This window comes from Anopheles merus, chromosome 3R (genome assembly GCF_017562075.2).
Source record: "Anopheles merus strain MAF chromosome 3R, AmerM5.1, whole genome shotgun sequence".
Classification (NCBI taxonomy): domain Eukaryota; kingdom Metazoa; phylum Arthropoda; class Insecta; order Diptera; family Culicidae; genus Anopheles; species Anopheles merus.
This window is the reverse complement of record NC_054084.1, coordinates 7,915,204-7,942,814: the sequence shown is the minus strand read 5'-3', so window position 1 is coordinate 7,942,814 and position 27,611 is coordinate 7,915,204. Positions and strand designations below refer to the sequence as shown.

Below are 27,611 nucleotides of genomic sequence, written 5' to 3'. Positions count from 1 at the left end.
CTTGTTTTATTTAGTTTTGTTGTATTATTCTAGTTTGAATATCTTTGAAAATATATTAAAAAAATCTATAGCAGCAATCAATTTATTGCTGTTACTCAAGTCATATATTTATTTTTTTAACTGTGAGTTATGTTTCAAACTAATCAATTACACCCATCATTTAATGTATGTTTAATTATTTTTCTGAATAAAACCGAGTATAATTAACAAGCTTTACATTGAATTACATTCATGAACACCATCACACTCACGGCACACACTGTACCGCACAACATAAAAATGCCACAACCTTCCTATGCTGAACACAGTCGTGCAATGCAAGCCGCAGAGTCGAACGCAGTCGTGCCTCTTCGCGCGCGTGAACGGAATTGATTGTTCGGTTTTGGGTCTTGTCTTTCGATATTCTCGCCCCTACACGTACTCCATCGCCTCAGTGCAGTGCTACGGACGATCGGGTACGGTACACCAAAACAAAAATTTATCAAAACGGAAGTGAAGACATCACCCGAGGGACAGATCACAGTGAAAGATCTTGTTGTACGTAGATAACAAACCCACAGTTGCTTTTGCTGCAAAAATTTTGAACGCAAACGCATTCACCTGCCAAGTGTCACCCTCCCCTTGAGCGAAGCGTTTAACCCGTGCGATCTCCTCCCGATTTCGTTCAATTTGTAGTGTCGGCAGCGCGTAACGAGAAACGGCGAATTCCTATCCGATCTGCGAGTACCGTGCAATCGTTGCGAATTTTCGGGCTCGGTGTTGGTGTGTTTGTGATACAGTGCAGGAGGGATAAGATAGAGAGGAAAACAAAACGGCCTCTCAAAACAGGCAACAGCAGTTGCCTACAGAAAAGTGCAAGCTTTCCCCCACGCACGGCGCTCGAAACGGCGGGCGCGCACACCATTAGAGAAGGAGAGCCCCCCCTCGCTTGCAGGGCGATTAGAGAGAAGAAAGCAAAAAAAACCTCCCCATCCGCAAGAGCAATAGTGCACAGGTGTGTCTGTGTGTGTGTGTGCACACTTTTTTCTTTATTTCTTCAATTGTTGAAAGGGAAATTAGTGAAAACGCGGTGTACCCTCGCGTGAAGTGTGGTGTGTGCAGTAAAGAGGGAAACAAAGGGAAGGGGAAGCAAACAGAAGTGCGAGGGCGTGTGTGCGAGGGAGCGCGGGAGTTTGCCCAAACCTTTTGCCGCTTTTGGTTTGAATTAATTTGAATTAAAACGGTAGCGAAACGGTGTGAATAGTGCGCAAACCCGAAGCAACCGAAGCTTTGACGTGCTCACGTGTGTGTGTGTGTGCGGTTGTTTTCTTTCTTTTTTTTTGCTTTCTTTGCTGCAAGTCAGTTTTAAATCGAGGCAGGCTGTGTGCACCGAAGAATCTCGCAAACACTTTGACATTTCGCTCCAATTTTTTTTTGCTTTGGAGGACACTGAGGACACAACACGCACCGAGGAGACAGGGAAGTTTATTGTTTGTTTTGTGCGCGGGCGAATAGTTTGGCCGTTTGGTGGAAATTTGCTGAACCAAACGCAAAGGAAGAAGTCGTTCCCACGATTCGACGCCGGTGAAAAATCCCAAGGTGAGTGGCTCGTTCTTTTTTTGTATTGTGAAAATTCTTCCTTTCCCCCTTTCCTTTGGGAATGCTGAACATTACGAAAGACAGTGCGAAGTTAACGGGGCGCTACGGTGGAAAAACTAGCGCAAAACTATGCTTGATTTTAAATATTTTATCGATAAAACAAACCGGGCAGGGGCCCGGCTACTCGGAGACAACCCCGTCGGTGTGGGTTGCTATGCGAAGGAAGTTTTTCCCTTGCAGCGCTGCCGCTGCGTGTACGGAATGTGCTGCGGCTCAGTAGCAACTCACCAACAACAAAAAAAAGGGGGGCAACTATATTAACCAACTAACAACACAACCGGGAGTGTGTAGCGAGGAGTGTAAGGGCCTATCGCAACGGTTCGAGCCTCAGTCGGGGTGTGCAAGAGCTGAGACGGCGGTTAACTTGGATGCAGTGTCCCGGTTTCGCCTTCATTCTAAGCTTTGCCGGTGTGGAACAGGTCTGCTTTGGGCCTTTCTTTATTAAAAACAGAACCTTTGAAATCGAAAATAGATATAAATTGATCACAGCTCGAAGCACCACCATTCCTTAGCTTCTTCAGATGTGTACTTCTTGGCTAGGCTGGAAAATTAGGACGCTTTTGGTGCGATCCGCGCATCCGCTCCAATGCATTTTGAGTGGGTCTGAAGGGGGAGAAACTTCCAACCATTCCGTTGCATGCTCCATTTTCAATTACCCGACCGACATTCGGCCGTTTTGGTAGTAGGGAGGGGCGATTAGACGGAGGAAAAGGTAACTGGCAGAGGCGGGAGGCTTTGGGCTTTTGCTCTTTACGTGTCATGGACATCGCAATTGACAGGGTTTGGAATTGAATTATAAATGGCTCGAAGTCGATGCTCGGCCTCAGCTCAATCGATAAGCGACGAAGGTTCATTTGGGATTTTATGGTATCGTTCTAATTTTTTTGTTTTTTGTAGAACGTTGTTTGCCAAATTATGAGTCTAATCTAATCAGGAGACTGGCGATCATGATCAGTGCTTCTTAAAAAAAACAGGAGAAATATGGTCGCATTGGCGTTGTTTTGCTTGTTTCTCTGTTGATGACATATATTTTATGGAAGCGAAACACGCGATGTCGCTGTCCATGTCTCTGATTAACCGCATTATGTTTTTTATTTGTTAATATTTGATGAGTAGCTCGAATGAGCCAGGTTTTGTTGGGTGTCATTTTAATGCTATATTGAAACGAAACTTAATTATTAAACGTTTGTTTCGTTGTTAAATGTTTAACAATCTGCTCAGCTCAGCTCAAAGCTGTTACCAGGCGAACATCTTTTCATCATTGCTGTTCCAATCAAACTCTTATCGCATCAAAACCGTTTACCTGGTCCGGCTTTTCTCGACCTTTTCCGACACACAATTCGGCACAATTTTCAATAAAGCGATCGAGATGACTTAACACACCTTTCCCACCCCGCAGATGCGGCGGTTTCAATATTTTCGGCAATCATTCTTTTTACCCTTACTTTATTACGCCTCTTTTAGCTTATTTCATTTAAACGCTAAAACAAAAGGCAAATGCTCCGGCTAACTGGCAAATCGGCCTCAAGTCATGCTCAAAGGCATCGGGAGGGAGCATCGGGCCAAGGAATTGGGTAAAGTTTTTTTTTCCTTTACATAACTACACAACAATCGACTCGCAATATCACCATCATAAGCCACCGAAAGCGCGAGACATTCCACCACCACTCTTCAACATTCCATCATCCTACCAACTTCCCCCCCCCCCGCTCCTTCCGTGTGGGGAGCCCTCCGGAGTGCGCGCGAATTTATCATTTATTGAATCATTAACGGGTTTATGTTTTTTTTTTTGTTCGGTTGCGCTTGCGATCTATTTTGTTGCTGCTGGTGTTAGTACCTTTTTTGGCTGGGTGACTTTTTAGTCTTGGTCGTTTCATTATTTTCCAACTGCAGCCATCAATGTGTGCTCCCCCCTCGGTTTCGGTGTGTTGGTGTGATGCGTTGTCCATTTTTACCTTAGTTTGTGTGGTCGTGTGGCGATGGTTGGGCAGAAATTTTCGCACAGCAATTTTCTCTCCTCTAGTTCATTGGAGTTTTCATCGTTTTTCCCTGCTGCCGCAGGTTCACTCTGTATGACTCAGAAGCGACGTTATTACGCTACGGTGGGGGTTTTTTGTGCCTTTGCTTTCTTTGTGCATCGCTCGCGATTCCATTTCATATCTGCTTTCCGAGACGTCATCTGTCTCGAGAGCATCGGTTGCGAGCGGATAATCCAGAGTGATTGTGTTTTTTTTTTTTTGCTTTGTTCTCGGTCGCCGGGGACCAATCTGAACGACCGAATGGGAAAATCAATGAATTCGATTTTCCATTCAACTTTTGTTCGAAGCGAAGTCGTCTCGTGCCATACAATACAGAACGTGAGCAATCAGCTTAAAACACTGCCAGAGATAGAATGCGAGAAGTCAACGATACAATGTTTTCAGAATTTAAAGCTGCACACTGATTACTGATTTCAAACTTTTGAAACAACCAACTTACCCGTAATACACTGTAATTCCACGGAATTCCCACTATTACCGCACAACTCCTCATAATAACAGCAATGAAGAGATGTGTTCGTTGCACTGAAGTTGCATCAAATGTCGTAAAAATATCGACCGGCTGCTACGTGAGCAGCCCATGAACGGTGGATGGCAGACCCTCTCTCCGCTGCCCGGCTACCGAGTGTACGCCCCACGCAGGAATGCACATCCAGCAAACCCTCCCCACAAACACCCCAGCACTGTCCCCGTCCGCGTCAAGCGTCAAGTTCAAGTTCAGTATCCTTTTATTGCATCATCTTCCCGAGGGCCAGCGCTGGCTGACCAGCAGTACCGCTTATTACGGCAATCCGTCGTCCCGATCCCCCATCCCCCGGGCTCTAACCGCCATCGAGCTCGACAAATGCTGGGGGGAATGCTCTGTGCGTGTGTGCATAACTTTGTGATCGCGATTTATGTAAGAGAGATCAAGATCGGAACGTGCACGGGCCTAGGCTCTTCTCATTCAGCGCAATAACTACTGCGCTCCATAATTCTCGTCCATTCCCGTTTTTTTTTTTGCCCCCCTCCACCCTTAACCATCTCTTTCCGTCTCGTCTTCGTGCCCGGCGGATAGGGTGGCAGCAGATGCAGCCCAAAGAACGCCCCCTTTTGGAAAGATGGGCACCGTGTTTACAACCAAGCCGCTGCAGTCCCAACCACAACGGGGCATGCCATCGTGCGGACCCTTGGCGAGCCTCGTTCGACAGGGTCCGATCGATCCAGGCCCGGGTACACGAGAGGTGCAGTTTGCGAGTGGGGAAGTTCTCGCCTGGAAAGTTCATTGATTCCTGTACTATGTGATAATTGCCGGGTTTGAAGAAGCTTTCTGCCGTGGCAGTAGAGAGTCCTGGGGGAGGTTGGTTGAGGAGCGTCCTGTGTTCTCTTCCAAACCCCGGTATGAGTGTGGTTCTGTTTCGCCACGCCAAGCATTTCCCCTTTCATACCGAACAAGGCTATCGCCCGTGTACCATCTAGGCACGGAGGAGGCAGTTACAGCATCGCGAACGAGTTCTTTATGTACGCGCTCCAGCACGACCCTGACTCGCATTCTACCGCTACAGCTGGGCTGGATTCTGCTCAAGATGATAATGATGTTAATGTCGAGCCGAAGGTGTACGCTACATTTTATGCCACCTCTGCGCACCACTCCTTCTGCGGCCGGTGGTCAGCTGCATTACATCACATAGCTGAGCGATCATCCCGCCGAGAGCCTGATCATGCCAGCGCGCGCTCGGGCAAGGACCGGGCGTGAATAGTTGCACCAGCCAACAAGGGCTCGTTTCGCCCTTCTTTCGCACCTCACGTGCGCCAGCTCCAGCTGGGCTCATCGGGCTCAGGGGTGATTATTTTGGACCACACGCGGCAAGCATCGTTCATCGGCATTCCCGCTATTCTTGCGCTGGGAATATCCCGCCGACACTGTCCGGTCGTTGCCATCAGTGTCTTGGGGATCGGGAGGATGGTGGTGCGGGATGTAATGCGTTCCCTTCAACTATCTATTCCGCGAGAGCCCACTCGCGGCAGGGATGAGAGTGCAATCATATCGAAAGGGATTCATCTCTAATTATTCCACCCTAGCATGATGCACCACAATGCGATGCACTGGTGGGCGGAGAAAGGAACAGATAAATTAGCTTCTATTTTTAGCATCCCGTCCAATCGCGTACCACTATTATGTTACGCGCTTGTACGCCACATCCTAGAATAAAGGCCTCAATAGCAAGGTTCTTCGATGGCCTTTGGAATTGCGCGCGAGCGTCCGTCTTTAGCTCACGCCTTCAACGCTGGAACTAAATCAGACTGACAGCCTAGGTGGCTAGGCGGACGGACAACCCGGGCAGCACACACAACCTTACACAAATCACGCAACGCTCAATGTCCTCCCCAATCGCAATGTTTCTGCGGCGACGTCCGTGATTTATGTGTCCACTCACGGCGCGCGATGGGGCTCGAGAAATAGATTCGTCGCCCGGGTCGCCGGTCGTGTCGCCACTTCCAGATGCCTTCGGTGCAGCGAAATCGAGGCAATGCATTTGGCTTGATTTTCTTTCTACCGTGTTTTTGCCCCTAGACTTTGTGGTTAAGCGCAGCCTTCTTTATGCTGTTTAGTGGGGCTTTGTTTTAGTGGAGGAGCTCCAGCCCCTGCTACGTGTCCGGGGGTAGATAAGAATGATGAATTATGTAGATCCGATCGTGTGTGTGTGTGTGCGATGTGTGAATTTCGCGGACAGACTACTAACGACGGCCCACTGTACAGATTGTGACAGATATTCAGCCTGTTGCCCGCCCCAAGAAGGTGGACTATGTGCGGGTGTGTGATTTTGCAAGGTCCTGATGTGGCAGCACGTCTCATGTGCAGCAATTCGGATGTAAATGTAACGTCCAAACCCATTCCTAGCTCAACTTCTATTGAGCACTTGGCAACACTGTTGACGCGAGGTGCCTTCACGTGCGAGTCGCTCAGCCGCAGAGATAGGGCAGCGTGTTAGAAAAATGGGAGCATTCAAGCGGCCGGATAATTGGAAGTACGGTACGGCTCGGAATCAAATTTTAATTGCAATCCACACCGTGCGCACAGTACCCTGCGATTGTTTCGAGGTAATGGAATTTTGAAGGTGATCGTGAGCACCCTCACGGAAAAGTTCCTTCTCTTCGCGCGCACCAGCTCCACGTGTAAGACAATTACAAATTGACGTTCATTATACTGCAGCTTGACTTCCTCTTTTGGCACGGTCGCAGTTTTGTGATTGGTTTACGAGCCGATTTGCTGCACCCTTCAAGTAGAAGCTCGAGAGCGTTCTGCTCTCGAAGATCTTCATTTGCGGATCAAGAAGTCTCCGTTAGACCTGGACATACTCCAGACACCCACACCGTGGTTGCAAAGCGAACAACAAGTATGTAAAAAAACACACTAAGAATCTCGATAAGGTTTATAGTACCTGGGACCGACCAACCAACTGATTCATTCGGAAGGAATTCGAATAATTCCCGCTGCGCAGGGAGCCATCTTCCGAACCAAATACCTTCGCAAAGTCATCCTCGAACAGAGGCAGTACAAAGCGGCAAAAAGGGACGTGTGCTGTTTTGCCCGTATCTTTTCAGCGCTTGTTTGTTTTTTTCATACCCGATTCCCCCGATGGCGGATGGCGGTGGCGGTACGTGTGTCCAGCGAGGCTCACCACTGTCCAGCCGGGCCGCCTGCCCTTCCACGAGGGCGAATGTCAGAAGACGTGATCTAACAACACATAATTTGCCTTAACGATCACCGGTGTGCTTGGAAGGCAGATGCATGTTTTACTGCGCCGTCGCTGTAGTACGGAGTTCCGTTCGTCATCTTCTGCTCGGTCTCGTCTCCTGCTCTCCGCACGCTACAAACACGCTGGCGCACGGGGGGGACAGTGTCTACGCGCGCATCGATCTTGATCTTGGCAATGAACTGAAGTGGCAATGGCAGACGAACGGTAGCGAGGAGATTCTGCGCTGTTGCTGCCAACACGAGATTCTAATTCCAGTAGCGTTAGTCTCATTATCCGTCTTTATTTTTCTATACACGCTCATCCTCGGGCCCTCGTGCACCGACCCGTCCCGATTCTCGGGATCGTCTCAGGTAGCTCGATCGCGGGTGCGTCATGTGGCTTGTTTTGAACGTTCAGTTCCATTAACTTTTTTTTCTCATGTTCCCTTTTTCGTGTGTGTCTCTGGTCTCACCCGCTACGCATTGAGATAAGTTTTTTTCCTCTCTTTCTACCCAGCATTCCAGCGTGATCTTGTACGCCGGTGGCCAAAGTAAGGGTGTGTTGATGTTATCATGTTAAACGAAAAACAACAAAAAATGAACACTCAAACAATGTCTTTGTGGTCGAGTTTTTAGAACATAGCGGTCTTCCCAATGTCCAGATTAATGGAACCTGATGAGTACTGTTGGAACAAAGATGATTATTACAGTTAACTAACTCTACCTCAATATTACGAAACAGCATCCAAACCAACACAAAAACAGGACATTGGAAAAATGCGCATCAGTCCAACGACATCGCGATCGAAACGTCACTGGATGCCAGCGATGTCACATGCTTCTGCCCTGAATAACAACATGTGCGTGAACGGCACATTCTTTGACCGCCGAAACTGGTTCTACGCTGAAGATCGACCTCCTCTGCTCGATCCCTTGCACACCCCACAAAGGTATAGGCTCCCCCCCCCCCCCCCTTTGCGATCAAGCCAAGATCAGGTCGCATCAGATCTTTGGAGGAAACAAAAAAAAAAGGTCGAACATCTCTTGCGCGTCCCCGTTTATCTGGGCATGAACTCGATCGGACGTTCGTGTGTCCGATCGTACGAGATGAATTCGTCCACCACGACGTCATCGTTCCGGTGTTCCGATTTGGGGGTTCATTCCGGTCTGCTTCGCTCGTGTTGCTTACTGGACGTGGACTAACTGGCCTTCTTCTTCACCTGACGTCACCGACATCGATGAATTCCTTTGCCAACGCATCGTGTTGTGTATCGCAATGCCAATGACACCGGCAACGTGGTTCGCTTCGTCTTTCGCTGGCCACCGTTTTTTTTTTTTTGTACTCCTTCCTTCGCACGCCCAACAGCCAACCTGACTGCACCGGACCGCGGTGGAAACGAATTCGCAACAATTTCCTCTCGAAATAACGTCCCGCCGACCCCACTGTCGGGTGCTTTTTTCTTCCTACCTTTTGCCGGAGGAAGCGCAGCAATGGTAACTGTTCAACAATACTCTCTCTCTCTCTCTTTCTCTCTCTGCCTCTCCTCGGTACAAGTCATGCATTGCGTAATGTGGCCATATTTTGTGCCATTTGGGGTGTTGGGTGGCGCGTTGGTGCATCGGAGATGAAGGAAAAGAAAAACACCAACATGGGCTGTACCGAAATTTTTCACTCGATGCGATCCGGCTCGGAGCTTTTGGTTACACTTCATTTTGGGTCTTCTCGTGTGGTTTGCTTGTTGCTTGGGAGTTGGACATTTTTCACGCTTGTGGTAACACACACGCCAAAGGTACGGTACGATGAATACAGATGCTTGACTCTCGCTACACGATCGCATACCGATCAATCACAAATGAATTAGTAATCCGCTGAAGATGATTATTTAATGATTTGGGAGCTTGGTAAGGTAATGTCTGCCTGCTTGGAGCATGTCTTGCCTTGTTGGAAATCAATAATTTTAATCATTTTTGATTACCTTCCCCTTAAAATCGTTATTACAATGATAAACGACAAGCGTGTGGAAAAGGAAGTACACGCTGTCATGTACAAGGTTTTTTTCTCCATCGTCTACTTTGCGGCTCTGTTGTTTTGCTACAGCAGACTACACACATGCGTTTCCTCACTCTATCGCGTACAGTTAGAGGGAAGCTAATTACTCATTCTCGAAAAAACCCGTACCCCAATTGAATAAACTCACGATTTCACAGTACCACTGCCGGCGATGCTGGTCATGTTTGTACACGTTGTCCTCTTAGGTTTTGTGTATCGGTTTTACCAGTTGCTATGACTTGTACATTGTCTCACAGCCGAACTCATTTCATGCCGGCTGGAACAAGAATAACTGCAATTAATTCAGCACGGCATCAATTTCAGAACATCGTTCAATTTGCATGGATATAGCTTCGAAACGAAAAAAAAAAACAAAGACAAAATAGATGCCTTACAAAGGTGCTTCCATGCATCGTTTATCCATTGACGTGTTCAAAGAGCAATCAGTAATTCAGGCTCTATTTTTGGAGCTAGACTGACACGAAGCTGTCGTCAAGCGGCCTAATTGAATTGTTTCAGAACCGTAGCCACTGCTAATAGAATTGTTGCTTAACTGTGCCCGACTCGCGTCCATCATTGCTCACCGTTATTTATTAATCGGTTGACGAGGCATGAAATAACTAATAGCCTCACATCAACTATAAATGTCACGGGTTTTTTGGGGGTTTGTTGTTGTTCTTCTGCTCACCTCATGATTCCTCCAAAAGTTGATGAACCCTCCATGTATGACGTTGAGAACGACATCCTATAGCCCAATCAATTACCGTAGCAGTATCATCCATCCGCCAGTGGAAAATGTGTCCCGCTGTTCATAAATTGAGATTACAGTCAGTCAGGTTTCGGTTTTGACATAGCACATCCGTTTACCTAACCACGCATAATAATCTCGTGCAAACGTGAGACGCCGATGGTACATACACGGTGCAGCAAGCAAACACGATCAAGAAGGTCCCCGGCTCTGTGTGTGTGTTGGGTGTCGTGTGGATGAAAACTCGACCATGGTTCACGAACTGCACTCACATGAATTATGCATCGGCCATTTGGCCGAATTGTTGACGGAGCTGGGCGTGTGGCAGAAGCTAATAGACCGGCGCAAGTTATCAGCAACGCAGAGGGTGCCTTGGCATGGAGGGGGTGGCGTTGGAGAGTTCCACCACAAGTGTTGCAGATAGTTGAAGGAATACTTTTGATGGGATCAACTTCATTCGGAGCAATCAGGTCAACCAAGATCAGGTCCTCCGACCATTCATTATAGCATGATGTGTGTGTGTGTGTGAGCTGTTGTCATAAAACATCATAACAAATTTGTGCCTACGTGCACACGCCGTATTAGTAGTACCTGCTTAAATATGAATGAATGCGGGAATGAATGAGCCGTGAATCGTGCTCGTAAAAAGCCCATGCGGCCAAATGTCTGGTGCAGTAGTTAGTGAGGCTATTTTCTACTTAAGAAAATACGATTGACAGACATACTGATTGTGTTGTGACTGGTGGTTGATTGGTGAGGTGGTGTATCGAATGGAAGAAGTTCCCTGAACATGAGGGAGGACGTATTGAAGCACGTGAGCTTGGCAGCATGTAATTGGTGTGGACACCAACCAGCAAATTCCACGTCACGTTACTTGACCGATCGTTCGATGAGTCTTTATGGTTTGGAGGTCTTGGTCTTGTTCCCAAGAATTCTTAATAATAATCTCTCTTGTGAAAATCCTAACTAATATTGAAGTTTTCAATGGACCCGTTGAAAACTCCTTAGCTAGTTGTAGCTATCGGAAGGAAATGCAACTCACAATACCCTAACAAACATCCACATCCACAACACATACACATTCATCGACTAGCTCTCTCTCTCTAGCAAATAAACGGTGGTCAGTGTCGAAGGCTAACGCCGAGGACCGAATACTGTAAGCTTCCAAGTGGTATGTGTGGTGATGTACGTGACTACCAACCGCAATGCGTGAATGGCCGCATGCGATCTACCCGGTCTGATCGCCGGGTCGCGATTTCGCTGGGCTGCGCAGAGTAGAAGAAGCGCGTACACTACTCGCGCGCGTGTGTGTGTGTGTGTGTATGTGTCAGCAGTAGGGACATATGCTCGCCTAGAGCTCCGGTGCACACATATATCTTGTGTCTTGTGTGCGAGGAGGGGCATTTATAGCATTGACCTTGCGGCACCCTGGTTGCCGGTGCCGGTGCTACCGATACTCTATTGCCGGGCTTCTCCTAGTCGCCGCCCGGTGACGGATGTTGATGCCGCATTATTGTTACCACTCTCCGATACACGGCACCCGTTGCTCCTTCCCCAGCCCAACCCACAACCGAACAATGCTCACTGTACGACCCGAACAGTCGCCAAAGTACGCGATGTACAACAGACCCCTGGTAGAGCCCTGGCAGTGCACGGTATGCTTTCGACGGTCGTATGGTGGTGGGATTGCAACGGCGTAGTTGTTGGGTGTCTGAATTTGGAGATTGTTCCGTTAGTTTGGCGGGGCAGTGTTTGTGGTGGCTGTACATGTACTTCCACTTGCAAATTTTGCCCTCGCTGTGCCATATCATTCCTTCCTTCTCGATTCTGCTTTGTAGCGCGTTGCTGGTAGAGTAGCGTGTACTATTCCTGTTAATGTGGTTCCAATCAATTGTGGTTTGTTATCTAGCTCTAGATATCAAGCGCATAGATTAATCTTCTAAAGTATGATGTATGGATCTCCAAAAAAGCCGATTCCCAAAGCATTATTGAGCAAACAACCAAACCACTTTGCTCTGCTGTACGATCGATTAGCGCAATACATCAACGCAACGACGCAAGAGGGCGCACTAAAGGAACCACATACAACGAACTTGTGGCCGGAAGGTCCTCCGTGCTAAATGCCAAGTTCAGACCAGAGAGTGGTCTATTTTTGGGGGTTACGATTAGTTACGATTTGGTCGTAATTAATGCGCCCCTACTTCCACTTCTGCATTCCACGACCATTCTGCATTGACGTTGGCTTTCGTTTTGTGCAGCCACTTTGCTTTGCCACTCTGCCTGCTAGTGCTCGTCGGGGGAGTGCTTGCAGTTTTCTGTTTTTGTTGCTGCCGTTTGTGGTACTTTTGTTTTTCTTTTGTTTGGCTGTTTCAATTTTTTACATTTTTTTTTGTTAGCTCACACATTCTTTGTTTATACTTTGCTGCCGTTTACACAATCCAGTCGTGTGTGTCTGTGTGTGTTAGTGAAGCCTCACACGCAGTTATGTGCGATGTTGTTTTCTTCGCGCTTCGGTTTCGGTGGTTTTGTTTTCGTTCCAATATCTAAATGTCTAACAGTATGATTTATATCAGCTCCATGACACCATGCCACCATATTACCAGGGGTGCTCTGGGTGCTCGGAATGGGGCGTGTTCGTTCGGTCGCCGCTCGTCAGGTCACGCTAAAAGTGAAGCTTTTGCGCTACTCCACGTCACGGCGGGCATTGTTTCGAAGCTGCTGCGTATCGCGCAGGTAGTTGGCGTGTGCCTTTGAAGCGCATGGTAGCGCCACTACAGCAGTAAGCCACACATCCTTTTCGGCTACCTTCCTCCGGCTGCACCGGCTTCCATTGCGCCTAATTCCTATGTGTAGATGTCGTGGTGTGGTGGGTTATGCAGTTTTTTTGTTCTTGTTTTAGCTGGGAGTGTTTGTATCTTCACCATGGTGAGCTTTCCTATCGTGAAACATGCGCACGCTCCTCTTTCCGCTGTAGGCTGTCTCTGTAGGCCGCCCGCCATTGCTGTACTTTGTTGTTGATACTACCACTTTTTTGGATAGTCGTAGTTGCACACCGTGTGCGGCGATTAGATTTCATTTCTACAAAAACTCCCCTTCTTTTCCCCGTTTGAAATAGAACATCATCATTTCCTAACCCCTCTACTGGTACCTCTACCTTCCCCGCGTAGCAAAACATGCCCTCGTACTGGGTGACCTAGATTTTCACTTTTTATGTTGCTGTATTGTTGATAATTCTCAGTCAGTAGGTTGCTCCTAAGCGACCCTATTTTTTATTTTGTTTGCTAGAGCTTGCCGATACGAACACTAAAATGTGTGATAGATGTGGTACATTGCTCCATCAATTGCTCCTCATTCACTTTCCAAACCACATACAGCACAATGGAGCGCAAAAGTCAAGCGGGAAAAGGTGGATCACCATCCCACACCGCATCATTTCAAGTTCAACCACCTTCCCAAGAATGCTCGGCACAAAACCGCGTCAACTGAAGTAAATGACAAAGTGTCGTGTAAATTATATGCAGAAAAACGAAAGTTTTAATGAAATTGAAAGCAACCACTCAACCGCTTCCCATATCCGAATGGCCGGTGGCGTTTGCTCGCTCCTAACCTAGTTCCGTTTGGCACCTTCGTTCACCTTTTCACCTCACAGCAGTTTGAACATCTGTTCAACAAGCAACACTGAACTAATTTCATTCACCCCGACAACTTCCCCCCCAAAAATCGTATCTGTTCACCTTCGTAGTAACGAGCACCTGAATGCCCCTGGTTTCGATGAAGTTACCCCATTGTGACATAATAAACCATCCACTGTCACGTTTCAGCCCGGTCCGTGCATGCGGTCAATGAGCTAGCTCGTAAAACTGCTCTGTCGAGCTAGCCCGGCATCGATGACACGTACGTATCCCGCGGGACGACCGACGACTGACCGCACCCTGGCACGAGCCGTTCCACTGCGCCGACCCACCACTAACGGCAGCAGCCCTAACGGTGGAAGGGAAAATGCTAAACTTGCCAAAACGGTCCCCACTCCTCCCAAGCCAACAGTGGACAATAAATTCTCTTGACCTTTGGATCGTATGCGTCACGCGTTCTAACCGGGCGAGGGGTTGTCGCAAAGCACAGCAGCGTCATTACACGTCTCTCGCTTAAAGAGTTTAAATGGCGCACGGGCACAATCCTTTCGGGTGCCTTTTGCACCGGTTCTTGACCACTCCCCTAGGTCGTCGAGAACGAAGGCTACGGCTCTGGCGAGTTGCGGCGAGGGCATGGCGGAGCGAGGGGTAAATGCAAACTCCCCTGTCACGACTGTAACAAGAGTTTGCTAGATGGCTATGAGTCGTGCTTGGAGGTTTTTTTTTGCAGTTCAGTCCTCCTCCTTTGCCTGCTTTACCTGGACCTGCTGTATCATGAAGCTTTCACCAGCTGTTTGGTGGTAGAAAGGTTCGCTCCCGAAGGGTTCGGCCGTTCAAGTTCACCAACACGTTCACGCGAACCGGGCAGCGGTTGTTTCATTCCCCGTTTTTTTTGCTGTTCTTCATACAAACTAACTAACAACTACTCCCAACACAACAACAAAAAAATCCTCCCCACCCGCCCACTAATTGCAGCTACACTCGGTGCTCTTTCACTTTCGTGATCTATTTCCGAACGAAATTCTATTTTATGTGATCGCAGCTGACCGCGCGCCTGATACGCCGATCCGCAATTGAGGCGTTCACTTGCGCTGCCTGTTCGCGCTGACAGCATTAGTGTATCGCAGTTCCACATCTAAACTTTGGCTTTCCATCCTGTTTCTTCCCTCTCTAGCTTCCAGCACCGGACACACCGGATTCGACGGGCCGACCGACGAGACACGAAGATGGGCCCGACAGATAAGCTAACCACCGCTGACCGACGCCACCACCACCGCACGATGACCGCACCGCCGCCAGCTCGCTGGGCACTGGGCGGTGTAACGATGTGTCTATTGCTTCTCACAGCGTCCGTCGTACAGACAGGTGAGTAATTGCAATCCCAACCCAACCCGTCACGCAATGTGTAGCGTACAGCCGATGGTTTCGCGCGTCCGACACCTTGCGGGCGGGCCCCAACCATGTGCGATTTTGAATAGAAAATTAGAAATGCGAGTAGCGCTTTCCCGCGAGGGGAAGCTAGTTCTCAGGATGTGTTGATGGAGGTTGTGCTTCTAAGCAGACAGTGCATTGGCTGGGCGCAATTGTGCTTGTGCACGTGCACGTGGCGAGAGAGCACTGAGTCTTTTCACTGTCGGTGCAGTAAACAACTTAATTGGGTGTGTGTGTGTGTGTTTGCAAATTTTCTCTAAAAGGTCGTCGAGATATCGGAAATTGGATTACAACGTTGCTAACTCTGGTTAGGTACATGAGCTCAAATGAATGGAGAGTCAACAATTGCCTTATTGCCTCAAAACATTGATATTACTTAGATAGTAGTTTGGAGATAGCTTTAACAACAGCTTTTTGAGTACTAGCATTTTATAATTCCAATGAAGCTAGCTACAATCAAACCTTTAATGGCACCTCAAGCACTCACCATCCATGTTCTTTCTAGCGACCCTCAGAGGCTAATGAAATTGTGCGTTTCATCACATTCGTTATTGATTTCCTGCTTCTGCGTCACTGCACAGTACACCTATCGCCATCGCCAGGGCATTTGCAGAATAATTTATATCCTGCGCTTTGCATCGGCCATAACTTGCGCGCGGATGAATTATGCTTAATTTGAATGCAATTAACTACACTCCGCGAGCACTCTGCGGCGTGCGGACGGCCGGATGGGCCCCCATTAGGAATGCGTCATCCTTGAAAGCCCGGGGTACCGTGGTACCGATGGCGGTGGCATTTTTATTAAGCCTTTTCGTAGAAATGGCCCAACGGTGGTAGTGTGGTGTCTTCGGGCTTGCACTACACAGGTAGAACTCTCGGTGACTTCAGCAGATGAAGATTGTGTTGGCTTGGGTGTTTGTGGTGCTAGAACTACAGTTTATTTGTGCTAGCATATGGTACGAATACCTTCGTCCGGTGTGACCTTGAACCAGACAAACCAACGACGCCCCAGCGGCACTACAAACAGCAAAAGGTTCATGTTGGGTGCCTTTTTTGAAGCCTTCCCCGACACTACATACATGTGCAAACAGTAAGGATGTATCATATCCCACACCCTCCTGTACCTACCCAATTTCCTGGACGAATAGCCTTCACCACACAACCGAAGGGAAGGGCTCACCAGTGTGTGTGTGTGTGTTTGCTAATTACGCTTGCAAGGCACATCCAACGCCGCCACCGTCGCCATTCAAACCGCGCTGCCGTCGTCTGCCGTGATGATAATGACCGGCCGGACCCCGATGGTGGTAGATGATGATGGGTCACCAAATTTGAAACATTGTCACGACCTGATACGAACTGCGCCTGGCCAGCACACCACCGCACCCAAGGTTCGGTTTGGCACTGTACGGGCAGCGCAGGCCACACACCAGGGGCCAGGCGCTGTAAGGTAAAGGTCACCGGTGGGAATGACTTCCGGCAGCCAGTACTCGGTAGAGTTAAATTGAATCATTTCATTTCGCTCCCGCGCATAGCAATATCTAGGTTTGGAAATTCTGGAGGACGTTGAGTTGAAGAGGTGGCAATGTAATCCGAGGAACGGGGCAGTAGCATCACACTCCTTAAGGACGCACGTGCCGTGGATGAATCGATATTGTCGTGTGGATCTGAAGCTAAATCTGAAAATTTCCTTGCGGATATTCCCATCCATATCGCACCAGCTGACCAAGGATGTATGGCGAGTGTCCACTTCGTCAAATCTTGCTTGGAAATACCGGTTGTTTGTTGAAAATAACATTAACGCGTGCCAACGTGCTTCGTCTTGGAGGTTGTGTCCTCAACGACACGAAAATGATAATAGTTTTACTTGTAAGCCAAATTATGACAATCATTATTCCTTATGATGTCCGAACATCCCTATATTGCATCATCAGTTTATTGGCCAGCTTTACGTAACCTTTCTTTTGCACGGCACACACAAAGTGTCGTCGAGTTGATCAAGTTCATTGCTTTTCAATTGCCGTGAAAACGGACACTAAAACTGATGGACTCGTCTACTCGTTGCTCGACGGTGGAATTGGAGGTGACTTTCTCAAATTTCGCCAAGTAATAAGTACAGTGCTGAGACCCACCCAGCGCACTGTATGAATGAAGTTCCTGCCAGCTCAGCACCACGAACTGCACCCACAAACAGCGGTAACGCCGCAACAACAGCTGACCATTGCTGAAACCTGAACCTTCCCCAACAAAGCATACGGAGGACCACCGATGGGGCTGGTGGCCGTTTCTTGTTGCATTTTTATTGCCACCCAAGACTCCCCGGTGGCCCCAAGAAGAGGGCCCATCCCATGAGGTAGGGCCCAGGACGGTGGCCTGGTAACCTTGGTATAGGAAGTAGCAGGAGGGCGAAAAAACACACACACACACACACACCGGCTTTCCTTGCCTACCGTGTTGGGGAAAGAGGAATGCAACTTATGCAAATTTCTACGTTTCTATCTCTAACCGCCCATCAGAGGACGATGACGTCCGGATGTGGCGTTTGGTTTGGTTTGGTTTGTGACTGGCGGGAAAAAGGTAGGCAGGCAGGGCGGTAGGACGGGCCAGGTGTCTTGTTTCCGTTTCGTTTGAAAATAAACTCATCGACACTGGGGATGGAAAGTTGAGCAGTTCTAAGGTCCAGGTTGAGTTCTACGAAGCACAATCTCTGGAGGTCAATGTCAGGTGTTGGATAAACGGTACCCTTCCGGACAAGCAGGCTAATTGCTATGCAATTTCCAGCACTTGTTTATCGCCGTAACCTTTGCCCGTGTTTTGGTTTAGGTCCTATGTTACGAGAATAGAATACACGGCCCTAACTGGGAACATTGTGGGAGGTCTTTTGTCCGTCGCTGGACGGTTTTTAGTTTTCTATTTCCTTTAAATCTAAACTCCACCAACTCCGAGTAATGGGAGAGATGCATGCATCTTCCCGGCGGTAAGTTTTTGATGTGATTTCCTTCCAATCCTTCTCAAATGCATCGTTGACGTCTCCTCAAACATTTAAACTCGGTTGGTGTTTAAAGTAAACCTTTCCACCACCATCACCACCGCCATCAATGGTCAAAGGTAAACGATGTATCTTTGTCACCTGGGCAGCAGTGGGACGTTGTGCAAATGCAGCCGTGCGGCACGGCCCGTGCACGGCATTGTCGAAAGTGATCTCTGATTAATGAGTTTTCTGCCACTTCTCTCGCCCTCAGCAAAGGTGTTGAAGAAAATCAATTTCTCTCAAACAAAAAGGGTGTACCCTATCTGCGGTCCCCGCTGACCGCTGGTTGGCTTGTGTGCATGGCCCCTTTTTCTGTTGCCCTGGCTGCGTGCGTTTGCACCTTTAATGTAATGCTCTGTTTGTGCATTTCGAACTTGAATGTATGTCTGCGCCATATGTTCAAACCCTCCCCGTACTATTTGTCATCGTTCACCCCGGCACATATTGTTTGCGGGGCCGTTTCTTCATGGTCACACTGTGTGCAACATTCGCAGCAGCACCATCATCGCGGTGCAACAAAAAGGCGAGAATAACACGCTTATGTGCGAATGGGCGCTTCAGCCATGGGTTCTTGTTTGTCTATTTGTTTGGCTGGCGGATGTTTTTCTACCACCACGACGCCGGTGCGGGCTATTAACGGATTTTGCGGTGCTGCGCGGACGGGTACGTCCACAATATGCCGGTAATTGTGGTATGCAATGGTTCTGAAGCGTGTGAGCGCGCGAATGAGCTTGCAAAATGTTGATGTCGATTGGATTTCCGATTGGAAGGAATTATTTCAATCAGAACCTAGACTCCAGCATCCTGCCGCAGGAGGAAATGGTTTCCTAGTGTACGGGGCGATGCAAAGATGCTTTTAATTTACACTACACATTACACCGTACGCGTGTGAGTGACTCTCGGGACTCATTTAGTGACTGTGCAGATATTCATCTCCCGAGTGCTACCGTTTCCCTTAAAGGGAGGTAAGGATGATCTCATCGCTCGGCTATGTCTGCTAAACTTCCCGGAGAGGTTATAGTTTTTTTTTCTATTTCACTCTTCTTTCTAACCAATGACAACACAAACCGTCATGACCACCGACGATCGTCGGTAATTGTGATTAGGGAAAATTATAGGTCTCACCCGAGCAGATGCCCGAGTACCAATCAACAAAGCCCCGGCATAACTTCCTTCGCTTGGCAATTCGTGTTCTGGTAGCCGGATCTTCTCGGAGTCCCTCTCTCACCGGTACGATTCATCAACTCCCGAGTCGTACTCAAACATTCCAGTTGGCTGAATAGATGGAGTCATTTGCCAATTTTAGAACGAAATCTTCTTCGCGGAAGTTGAGACATTAGCACAATGTGATTAATTTTTTGCTCCTGCCCTGGAGCACACGATGCCCGCATGATCGAACCCCGGCCGAAGATCATTCAACAATGAAGACAATGTTCGGCAGCTGTTACTATAGCAAGCGCAAACGAATTGTGCATTAAACACCCACAGTTGGTGCGTGCTGCTGTCGATTAATGTGACTGCTTGGGTGAAGCATTATCACAATAGCTACGATAGCGATGAAGGTGGGAGTAGTATACTTTTCTCCCCCTCCAGTAAGCCAGGGTTGCTGAGAGCGGCGTCGTAAGGGTTGGGAGTTCACCAAGCAAGTGATGAGAAAGGTGAGAAAGATGCGTGACTACGACGAGATTGTGTTGAGAGATATCAATCAGAGTGTAAATAAAAAGGTTGTAATACACAGCTATCTGTCTGGGATAGAACAATCTTGCTAATTCACTAAAATCGACAAGTCTCATCAGTCAGTCAGTGTGGTGTTACAGGATTGACTTGGACGTCATATGTCTGGACACGAATGAAAAATTGAATGATCTATGCAGCCTACCGCATGAGAAACTCCAACTCCAACATTTCCAATTACTTGTACAACAATCAACTTTTCTTATCATGTTCCATTTTTCTCGGTTCTCCATTTCTTCATCTCCAGGGCCTGTGATCCGATCGCGACGCATGATCCGCGAGATTTATGTCGAAAATTCGGCCGCATCCCCAGCGGCACCAGAAACCGTCCCGGCCGAGATGCCTACCAGCACCGCCAGCAACGGTAAGTCTCCTCCTCCACCCGAATTTGGTTTAATAAAAGTGAAAACTTTCATTAAAATTCCTTTCCAACTCTATCTTTCTCTGCCCCATTGCCGTTGCTTTCTCTCCGCTCCGGCAACCACACTGCTGCTATCTGTTGTGGTCGACTGACCGATCCAACGCAATGCGCGCGACACAGCAACGGCAAGTGACATGTGCCTGTACGATGGTTCCTACATTGAGCGATCGGCGATAGCGTGCGAGAAGAAGCACGGTTGCCGCGCGATACAGAAGACGGGCGAATGCTGCCCCGACTACCAGTGTGGTAAGTGTTTCGAAGCCGATGTCACCGAAAGGTCGTCCCTTTGTGCTGTGATATCAAGATGAACCATATTTGCACTGCGGAGGATTATGATTGTTTCATAGCATTCTCTCTCTCTCTATTTTCTCCATTCTGCAGAATGTCAACGCGACGGCAAAACGTACGCGAACGGTGAGAAAGTCTTTGATCCGAACACGCCTTGCCGTGCCTGCTACTGCCAAGGTAGGGTCAAATGCAGTCGAATGTATAATTAAATTATACTCTTACTGCTGTCACACACTGGAATGTGAATCTAATGAGCTTGGCTGTTTTAAACTTTTCAGGAGGTGAAATTACCTGCAGTGAAGTGAGCTGCTACAAACGCAACGACTGTGATCCGAAGTACATCCCCGGACGATGCTGTCCAGAGTACGACAACTGTCCCCCACTAGGTAGGTTGTCACGCATTCTACCGGTCACGGTCTGCTGGCCTTTCCAACACTTCGTTTGATATCGTAATTAATCGAATGTATTGTGTTGTTCCTGGTCCTCCAACTTCAGAAAACTTCAAAATCACAGACTCGAACGCAAAGGATACCGCACACAACGAACGACACGACGAGGAAACGAACGAAGTGAAGGGAAACTATGCTGCCGAGGCCGAGGACCTGACAGGATCCGGACTTCAAAAGCAACAGCCAACGACGGCAACGCCAACAACGCCACCACCGCCCACCGTTACACCGTCGATGCCGAACGATAATCCGCTCGGTATCAAGATCAAAGAAATCACCAAAGCGGAAGAGATTCGTCTGACCGACAATCGTCCCAGTGCGGAAGAGCAGCAGCAACAGCAACAACAACAACAGCAACAACAGCAACAGCAGCAACAATTGTTGGCTAGTCGCGAAACAATTGCCGCATCATCTTCACCCCAAAGCGAGGAGCTCGTCAATCTCGAACACTTGGACGTTCACGTGCCGGACGATGATGGCGAGAACGGGACAAAGATTGTACGCCACACCGATGCCGACGGTATGCGCTCGGAGGTGAATAGCGGTGAGCAGCGGAAGGACTCTAGCGCGAGTGAGGAATCGCTCAAAACTACCTCGGCGGAAAACCGTCTGGAATCGAGCGAAGCTTCCACGATCGGTACGGTGTCATCGACCTTATCCGAGTCGGACGAATGGATGGACGTGAAGGAATTTTCCGACTCATCCACCTGGTCGTCTTCAAGCTCTGTGTCCGTCAGCACCACGACGCAGGCACCCTCGATGGCTCCCTCCACCAGTGGACCTTCGTCCCACGATGAAGAGGTCGTATCGGAGAGCAATATGAAGCCATCGAAACAGGACAATGCACTCCCAGCCGTGGTTCAGATTGGCGATAAGCTCGTGATTGTGGACCACAATCAACCGAAACCCATCACCGTGATTCAGGTGGAGGAAGTGGAAGGTCTACAGCGAGGAGAGGATGACAGTGTGTACGATCAGGAGATGTATACCGAGCGTAGCCTTCCGGCAGCCGTCGAGAGTGGTCGTGAGTCATCGAAGAAGCTGAAGCTTCATCATTCGGCCGAAGTGGAGCAGGAGACACTCTCCACGCAAGCGGATTCTAGTGCTGCGTACGAAACAGTTTACCATTCCGGATCTACCGAGCAGGGTGGCGGTTCTTCGGAGGAGATCTTCGAGACGCAACTCTACACCGAGGGACCGGAAGATGCCGCTGTTTCGGCGGAACGGAACGACACACAGCGCGGTGAACCACTGTCGGTGAGCAAGGAAGAGTTTCTTCACATGGGCGACTCGCAAGAGCCGGCAAAGATTCGACAGGAGGAAGATCACACGACAAGTGGACCCGTTGCTAGCTCCAGTACATCGTACAGTAGCACCGAGGAAGGCAGCACCACCATGTCCGATTTGCCCGTTTCGTTGAGCTCCGAAGCTTCCGGCGATGAGATGATTTACGATACGCATTTTTACACCGAAGGACCGAGCACATCGTCGGAGGAGCATGGTCCAACGCTAGGCACGGGCTCGGAAGAGTCCTCAACCGCAGGCAGTACGTACGTGCCGCGTCACACTGTCCCGGTAGCGGATGAGTTAGCCCCACCGCGCGAAACCTACATCGAAGACAACGAACACGAGCTCATCCATCCTGGGTTCCAGCCCATTCCGGAAGATTTTAGCCTTCCCCAGCTGGATCAGCCGGCAATGGAGATGGAAATGGAGCATCACGCTGCCGCACCGAAGCAGGAAAAGATTCTTTCCGATGTGCTGAACTTGAAGCACAACATGTCCTCGACCACGGGTCTTCCGGTGGGTAGTGCGGAATTGACGACCACCTCGGAAGCTTCGAGCCAGGAGGAAACGTCCAACTCCCCATCGTGGTTGAAAGAAGATCCCCAACCGCAGCTACGCTCACCGGGCGAACCACTACTAATTCCCGAGTGGGAGCGAATGAATGGTACGACCGGCGGCAGCAGCAGCAGCAGCAACAGCTCCTCCGAGGAAGATCTCCGATCCGATCAGGATGCAAGCGGTGGTGGCAATGAGCCAAGCGATTTCCAGGTGCTAAAGATGGGCTCGGAAGAATACGTAGACGCTGGCAGCGAGGGCAGCGGTTCCGAGCATCCAACCTCTCCGGCCACCTCGGCCAAGACGTCAAAGGCCGAAGACCGGTCGGAAGAGGACGACGAGCCGGAGGGTAAAGCAAAGGAACCGACTTCGGAGGCAGTGGAATCGGCCGCCAATGCTATTCTCGATATCGATTCTCCCGCGGCAACGAACGCCACCGACGGTCAGTCGGATAGTGTCAAGCACAATCCAAAGAACGATGTGGAGAGTTTGAAGTACGATGAGGATGAGAACAATGCCACCGCCGAGGAGGCCATCCCCAAGAAGGTGCAGCAGCTTGAGTCCAGCGAGCAGGACGTGACAGCGGGCAGTGTGCAAGCGCCCACGTTGACCAGTGTTTGAATTCCCCGTACCGGTGGAAACAATAGCAAAAACAAACCCCTCTGGTGCCAGTTTTAACAAGCCCCCTCCCCCCTTTTAAGCACAGTGACACAGTCCTCGGAAAGGTTAAGCAAGCAGAGCAATGTAGTGTGGTGTAGGATATCATCTTGGTTATCTGCAGACGTGCCATCATGTTGAAGATTTCCTCAAAAATGGCAATGATCAGGTTGAAACCATCTCAGAAGAACAGAAGAAAATGGGACAAACAAACAAACAACAAAAAGCTAGCGTAACACGAAGGCTTTCTCAAGGTCTCTTCATCGGCATTAGGCATTCATGGGAAGGTTCATGTACAGTCGTTTGATTGATTGATTCAAAATCCTTACGTTTATTGACAGCCGAGCAAGCCGTTGTGCAAATTATTTATTGTTCGCACCGTACACAGGACATTCCCATTACTCGTTTCATTTAGTTAATGCTCGTGGTGGCATGCAACAGTGGATCCGGTTTTTGCGATCCCCATTGATATATAGTGCGGATAGGTACAAGGAGATACTACTGTAGATACAAACAAAAAATAGGACGCCGCATCGTTACCTCTCGGTGGCGGTGATAAAGGTGTTTGAGCGTCGTCTTCGTAGGGGGGGGTATAGAGCCCCGTAGAGCAGCCGGTATGTGATAATGCGCGATAAAGAATTGACGATGGATGAAGAGGGGCGGGTATGTAGAATGGCATTAAAAAATGGCATTCTCCTGCGCTCTGGTCTCTGCAAGCCATACCATGCCGGTTTTAGTTTACAAACACACACACACACAAACACACGTAAGACAGACTGTTGTGTTTAGGCACTAGCAAGTACGTATTTATTAACTGTCATGCTATTTATAATACCGTCGGATCCTCTATCTTTTCACCTGCAAAAGCAAAACCAGCCCATCCCGGCGGCCATTATCGCTCGCACCGCTGTGAGTGGAAAGCTCCCTCACAACAGTCTTTAGCAGCAGCAGCAGCTCCTCAATTAACGGTGAAGAAGAGCAGATGCGAATTTCATAGAAATAAGATAAAATTTAGGAGCGAATCGTACGTGAAATCAGAAGTCATATCTTAATCTTAATAGTACAGTCTCTCTTTGGAGAGGGAATGGATTGGCAGGCGGAGCATTTGCAGTCCTGTTGGTTGATGATGGAAGCTACCGTTAACTTGGAGGGACCATTCAGTTGCAGCATAGTCCTAGACATTAGACGATTTTCAGCGCTGCTGAGAATGGACGAATGTGGACAAGGAGGAAAGAAGGAAGCATTTTTTATTCTGAAAAATAAAATAAAGAAAACAAACAAACAAATTTTACTAGTTTCTGGTACACTACCAACATAAAACCTATAGCTGCAAGTTCAAGTATAATAATTATCACTAGCACGTAATCTAGTATCTTGTTGAGCGGCGGTGGTAGATGGATGGTAAATGCAGTAAATTAGCCTAAGAGCGTTGTAGTCTAGAGCTGGGGAAGGCGTAGCTAGCTAGTGAAATTAATATTATTCAAACACAAACACACACTGTAAAAAACAAACAAACTATGAATGAATACATTGCGAAATGGAATAAATATTTCTACTACAACGTACGACAAATCTACAGCGTGCAGCGAAGTATAATTTTTAGGGGGAGGGAAATTAGTATTTGATTTTCCGAAGTGGAAAAGCAGAATGAAATCTTTGATCAGAAAAATATTGTACAAGAAGAAACGCTTCCAGCAAACAAAACAAAACGCTTGCGAAAACGCCTACCGGTATGCTTGCAGTGGGTGTGTTGCAATATTGCATACTTTGAGGCGTTTCGGGATGAAAGAAAGTTCGTCTCTTGTTTTGTTGAAGTCTTTCGTTTTCGATGCAATAATGATCTTGAAAGGTCATAGTTACTTCAAATACGTAATAAATCCTTCATTTTCTTATGACTAATTAATACAATTTATCTTCTTTTTGCAATTATGTTCGAAATGGACAACATGAATGGCAAAATGAAAAACAAAATCCCACCACACAATTAAATCCCACACGGTTGAGGCCTTTCATCAAACAGACAGTGCACATTGAAAAATAATTTCACTCCCATCGGAGGACGAACTAAATTCGATTCAAATTACCCACCCCGCACAATGTCGATATTGATGGCGCTTCGTTCGGCCACCGAACCCCACGGAAAGGGTTGACCGCAAACCACCTTCAATAAACCTCCCACCCGCTTCGGAAAACGTGACTTCCGAACTTTCCACCTTACCTCACCCCATCCCATTGCTTCTGCTCCGGCGTGCGCCAAAGCAAAGCAAGCAATAAAACACACACACACACACACACACACACACACACACACACACACACACACACACACATACCTTCCCTTCAAGCGGAAGGCCGTTTCTGTACGCGGGATGGGAAAAATGAGAGTGAAAGTTGACAGTTTATCACTTTTTGGATCGTGATCGAGGTACGCGATCGATCGGAGGCAAACCCCAGGAAGCAAACAGACACACACACACACACATACGCATGGAGAGTGGGAAAAAAACGGGAGCATGTGTGAGTAGTAGTAGTAGGTTCGGTTGAGTCAATGCGTTAGCAGCAGCAGCACGCGCCATATACGCGTGGGGTACGCGCCAATGTGCCGATGGTAAGAGATCCCGCGCCGCTGGGAAACGGGGCCGGTGATGTTCCGTGTCCGTGTTCCGATAGGCAAATCGTGACGCCCTCGGACGCGCATATTGCAGGGTGCGAGTAGCGATCGATTATGTTTCTCGCTTTCTCGCTCTCTTCATTTCCGTTGCTGCAAAGTCGCCACTGTCTCACAAATGCCGTACAATTTCTTCGCCGTCCCACTCCGTACATTGTGAACGCACAGGTGAAGCTATTAGCGCAAACATTTGCTTATGGGTTTCGGTAGCGATTGCGTATTATTTGATGGCATTGATGGTTTTGTTTTCGTCTGGCGCGTTATGCAATCGGGTGGAATTATTTGAAGCAAATCGCTTTGCAATGGACGGTTTAATACACACTGAATATGATCGGGGGGTGTTTTTTTTTTCGAGGTCAACTAACAAGAGATAAGCGAATTTTCTACTGTTTAACATTTGCTTCTGTTCGTTTTGCAAAACAGATAAGAAGAAACAAACTTGCAGCCAATAAAGGGTGTTAAACCGCGTGCTTCAGTATCGTGGTTGAGTGTTTTGTAATATAAAAGACCATTTTATAGCTACAAAACCCCCCTAAGCCACGAACGGGCAGGTCAACTCATCTTGCTCAATCAAGCACAATCAAGATGAGGAAGTGCAGAGCGGTATTGGTTTGACATTTTCCTATCACGACGCCGGTTTCGGTGTGCATCCTTGCTTATCACATGGAGCGTTTTATTTATAACAAAACGCATCCTTGGCGCACCGTGTTTGCCCTGATTGGTCAACTGTCGCCACGAGACGATGCCATCACACTTGCTTGCAGATACTGCTTCATTTTGTGCTCATCTTGCTCGGTGTCTTTGCTCTCTCTGTGTGTATTTCCCCAAAAAAAAATAAAACGTTCTTCGCACACCAACAAAACCTGTTTGTTCGACAATGTAGGAGGAAAACTCGTAAAAATCGCTGCTCACAGTTCCAAAATTAACTTCGAAAATATGGTTTTTTAACATCCCCGCTCCTCCCCACAATTCTTCAATGTATTAGATTGGTGTTTGCCTTGATGCCTGGTGTGAGGTCGTCGAGCCAGATGGATGGATAAGAAGAATGGCGACAAAATTTGCGATGAAATACACAATATACATTTTAAACGATTTTACTCGAATTTTAAAATTTAAAATATCAAATCAAAGCAAAAATTCGTAATCAATTCAATTCTAAGCATTTTAAAGCCGATGATATCACTAAGAGTAAATCTTTGTTTACCTCTCGCCAGTGCTTGAATTCTACTCTTCCGGAAGCGAGTAAACAACAGCAACGCTCGAAGTTT

General features: G+C 48.1%; 1 protein-coding gene across 2 annotated transcripts; it reads left to right on the top strand.

Moving 5' to 3' along the window:
• The first annotated feature begins 315 nt into the window (after window positions 1–315).
• Window positions 316–24,020, top strand: LOC121596287 (kinetochore protein spc7). 2 transcript variants are annotated; one of them, XM_041921087.1, is made up of 9 exons: window positions 316–1,578; window positions 7,913–8,075; window positions 8,138–8,345; window positions 15,000–15,190; window positions 20,266–20,382; window positions 20,560–20,685; window positions 20,821–20,904; window positions 21,006–21,113; window positions 21,223–24,020. In XM_041921087.1, the coding sequence occupies exons 2-9, from the start codon at window positions 8,072–8,074 to the stop codon at window positions 23,637–23,639; spliced, it is 3,255 nt and encodes a 1,084-aa protein (XP_041777021.1). In that variant the 5' UTR covers window positions 316–1,578; window positions 7,913–8,071; the 3' UTR covers window positions 23,640–24,020. The 2 variants fall into 2 exon arrangements, with proteins under 2 accessions (XP_041777021.1, XP_041777023.1); XM_041921089.1 differs by lacking the exons at window positions 7,913–8,075; window positions 8,138–8,345.
• Window positions 24,021–27,611: the final 3,591 nt, after the last annotated feature.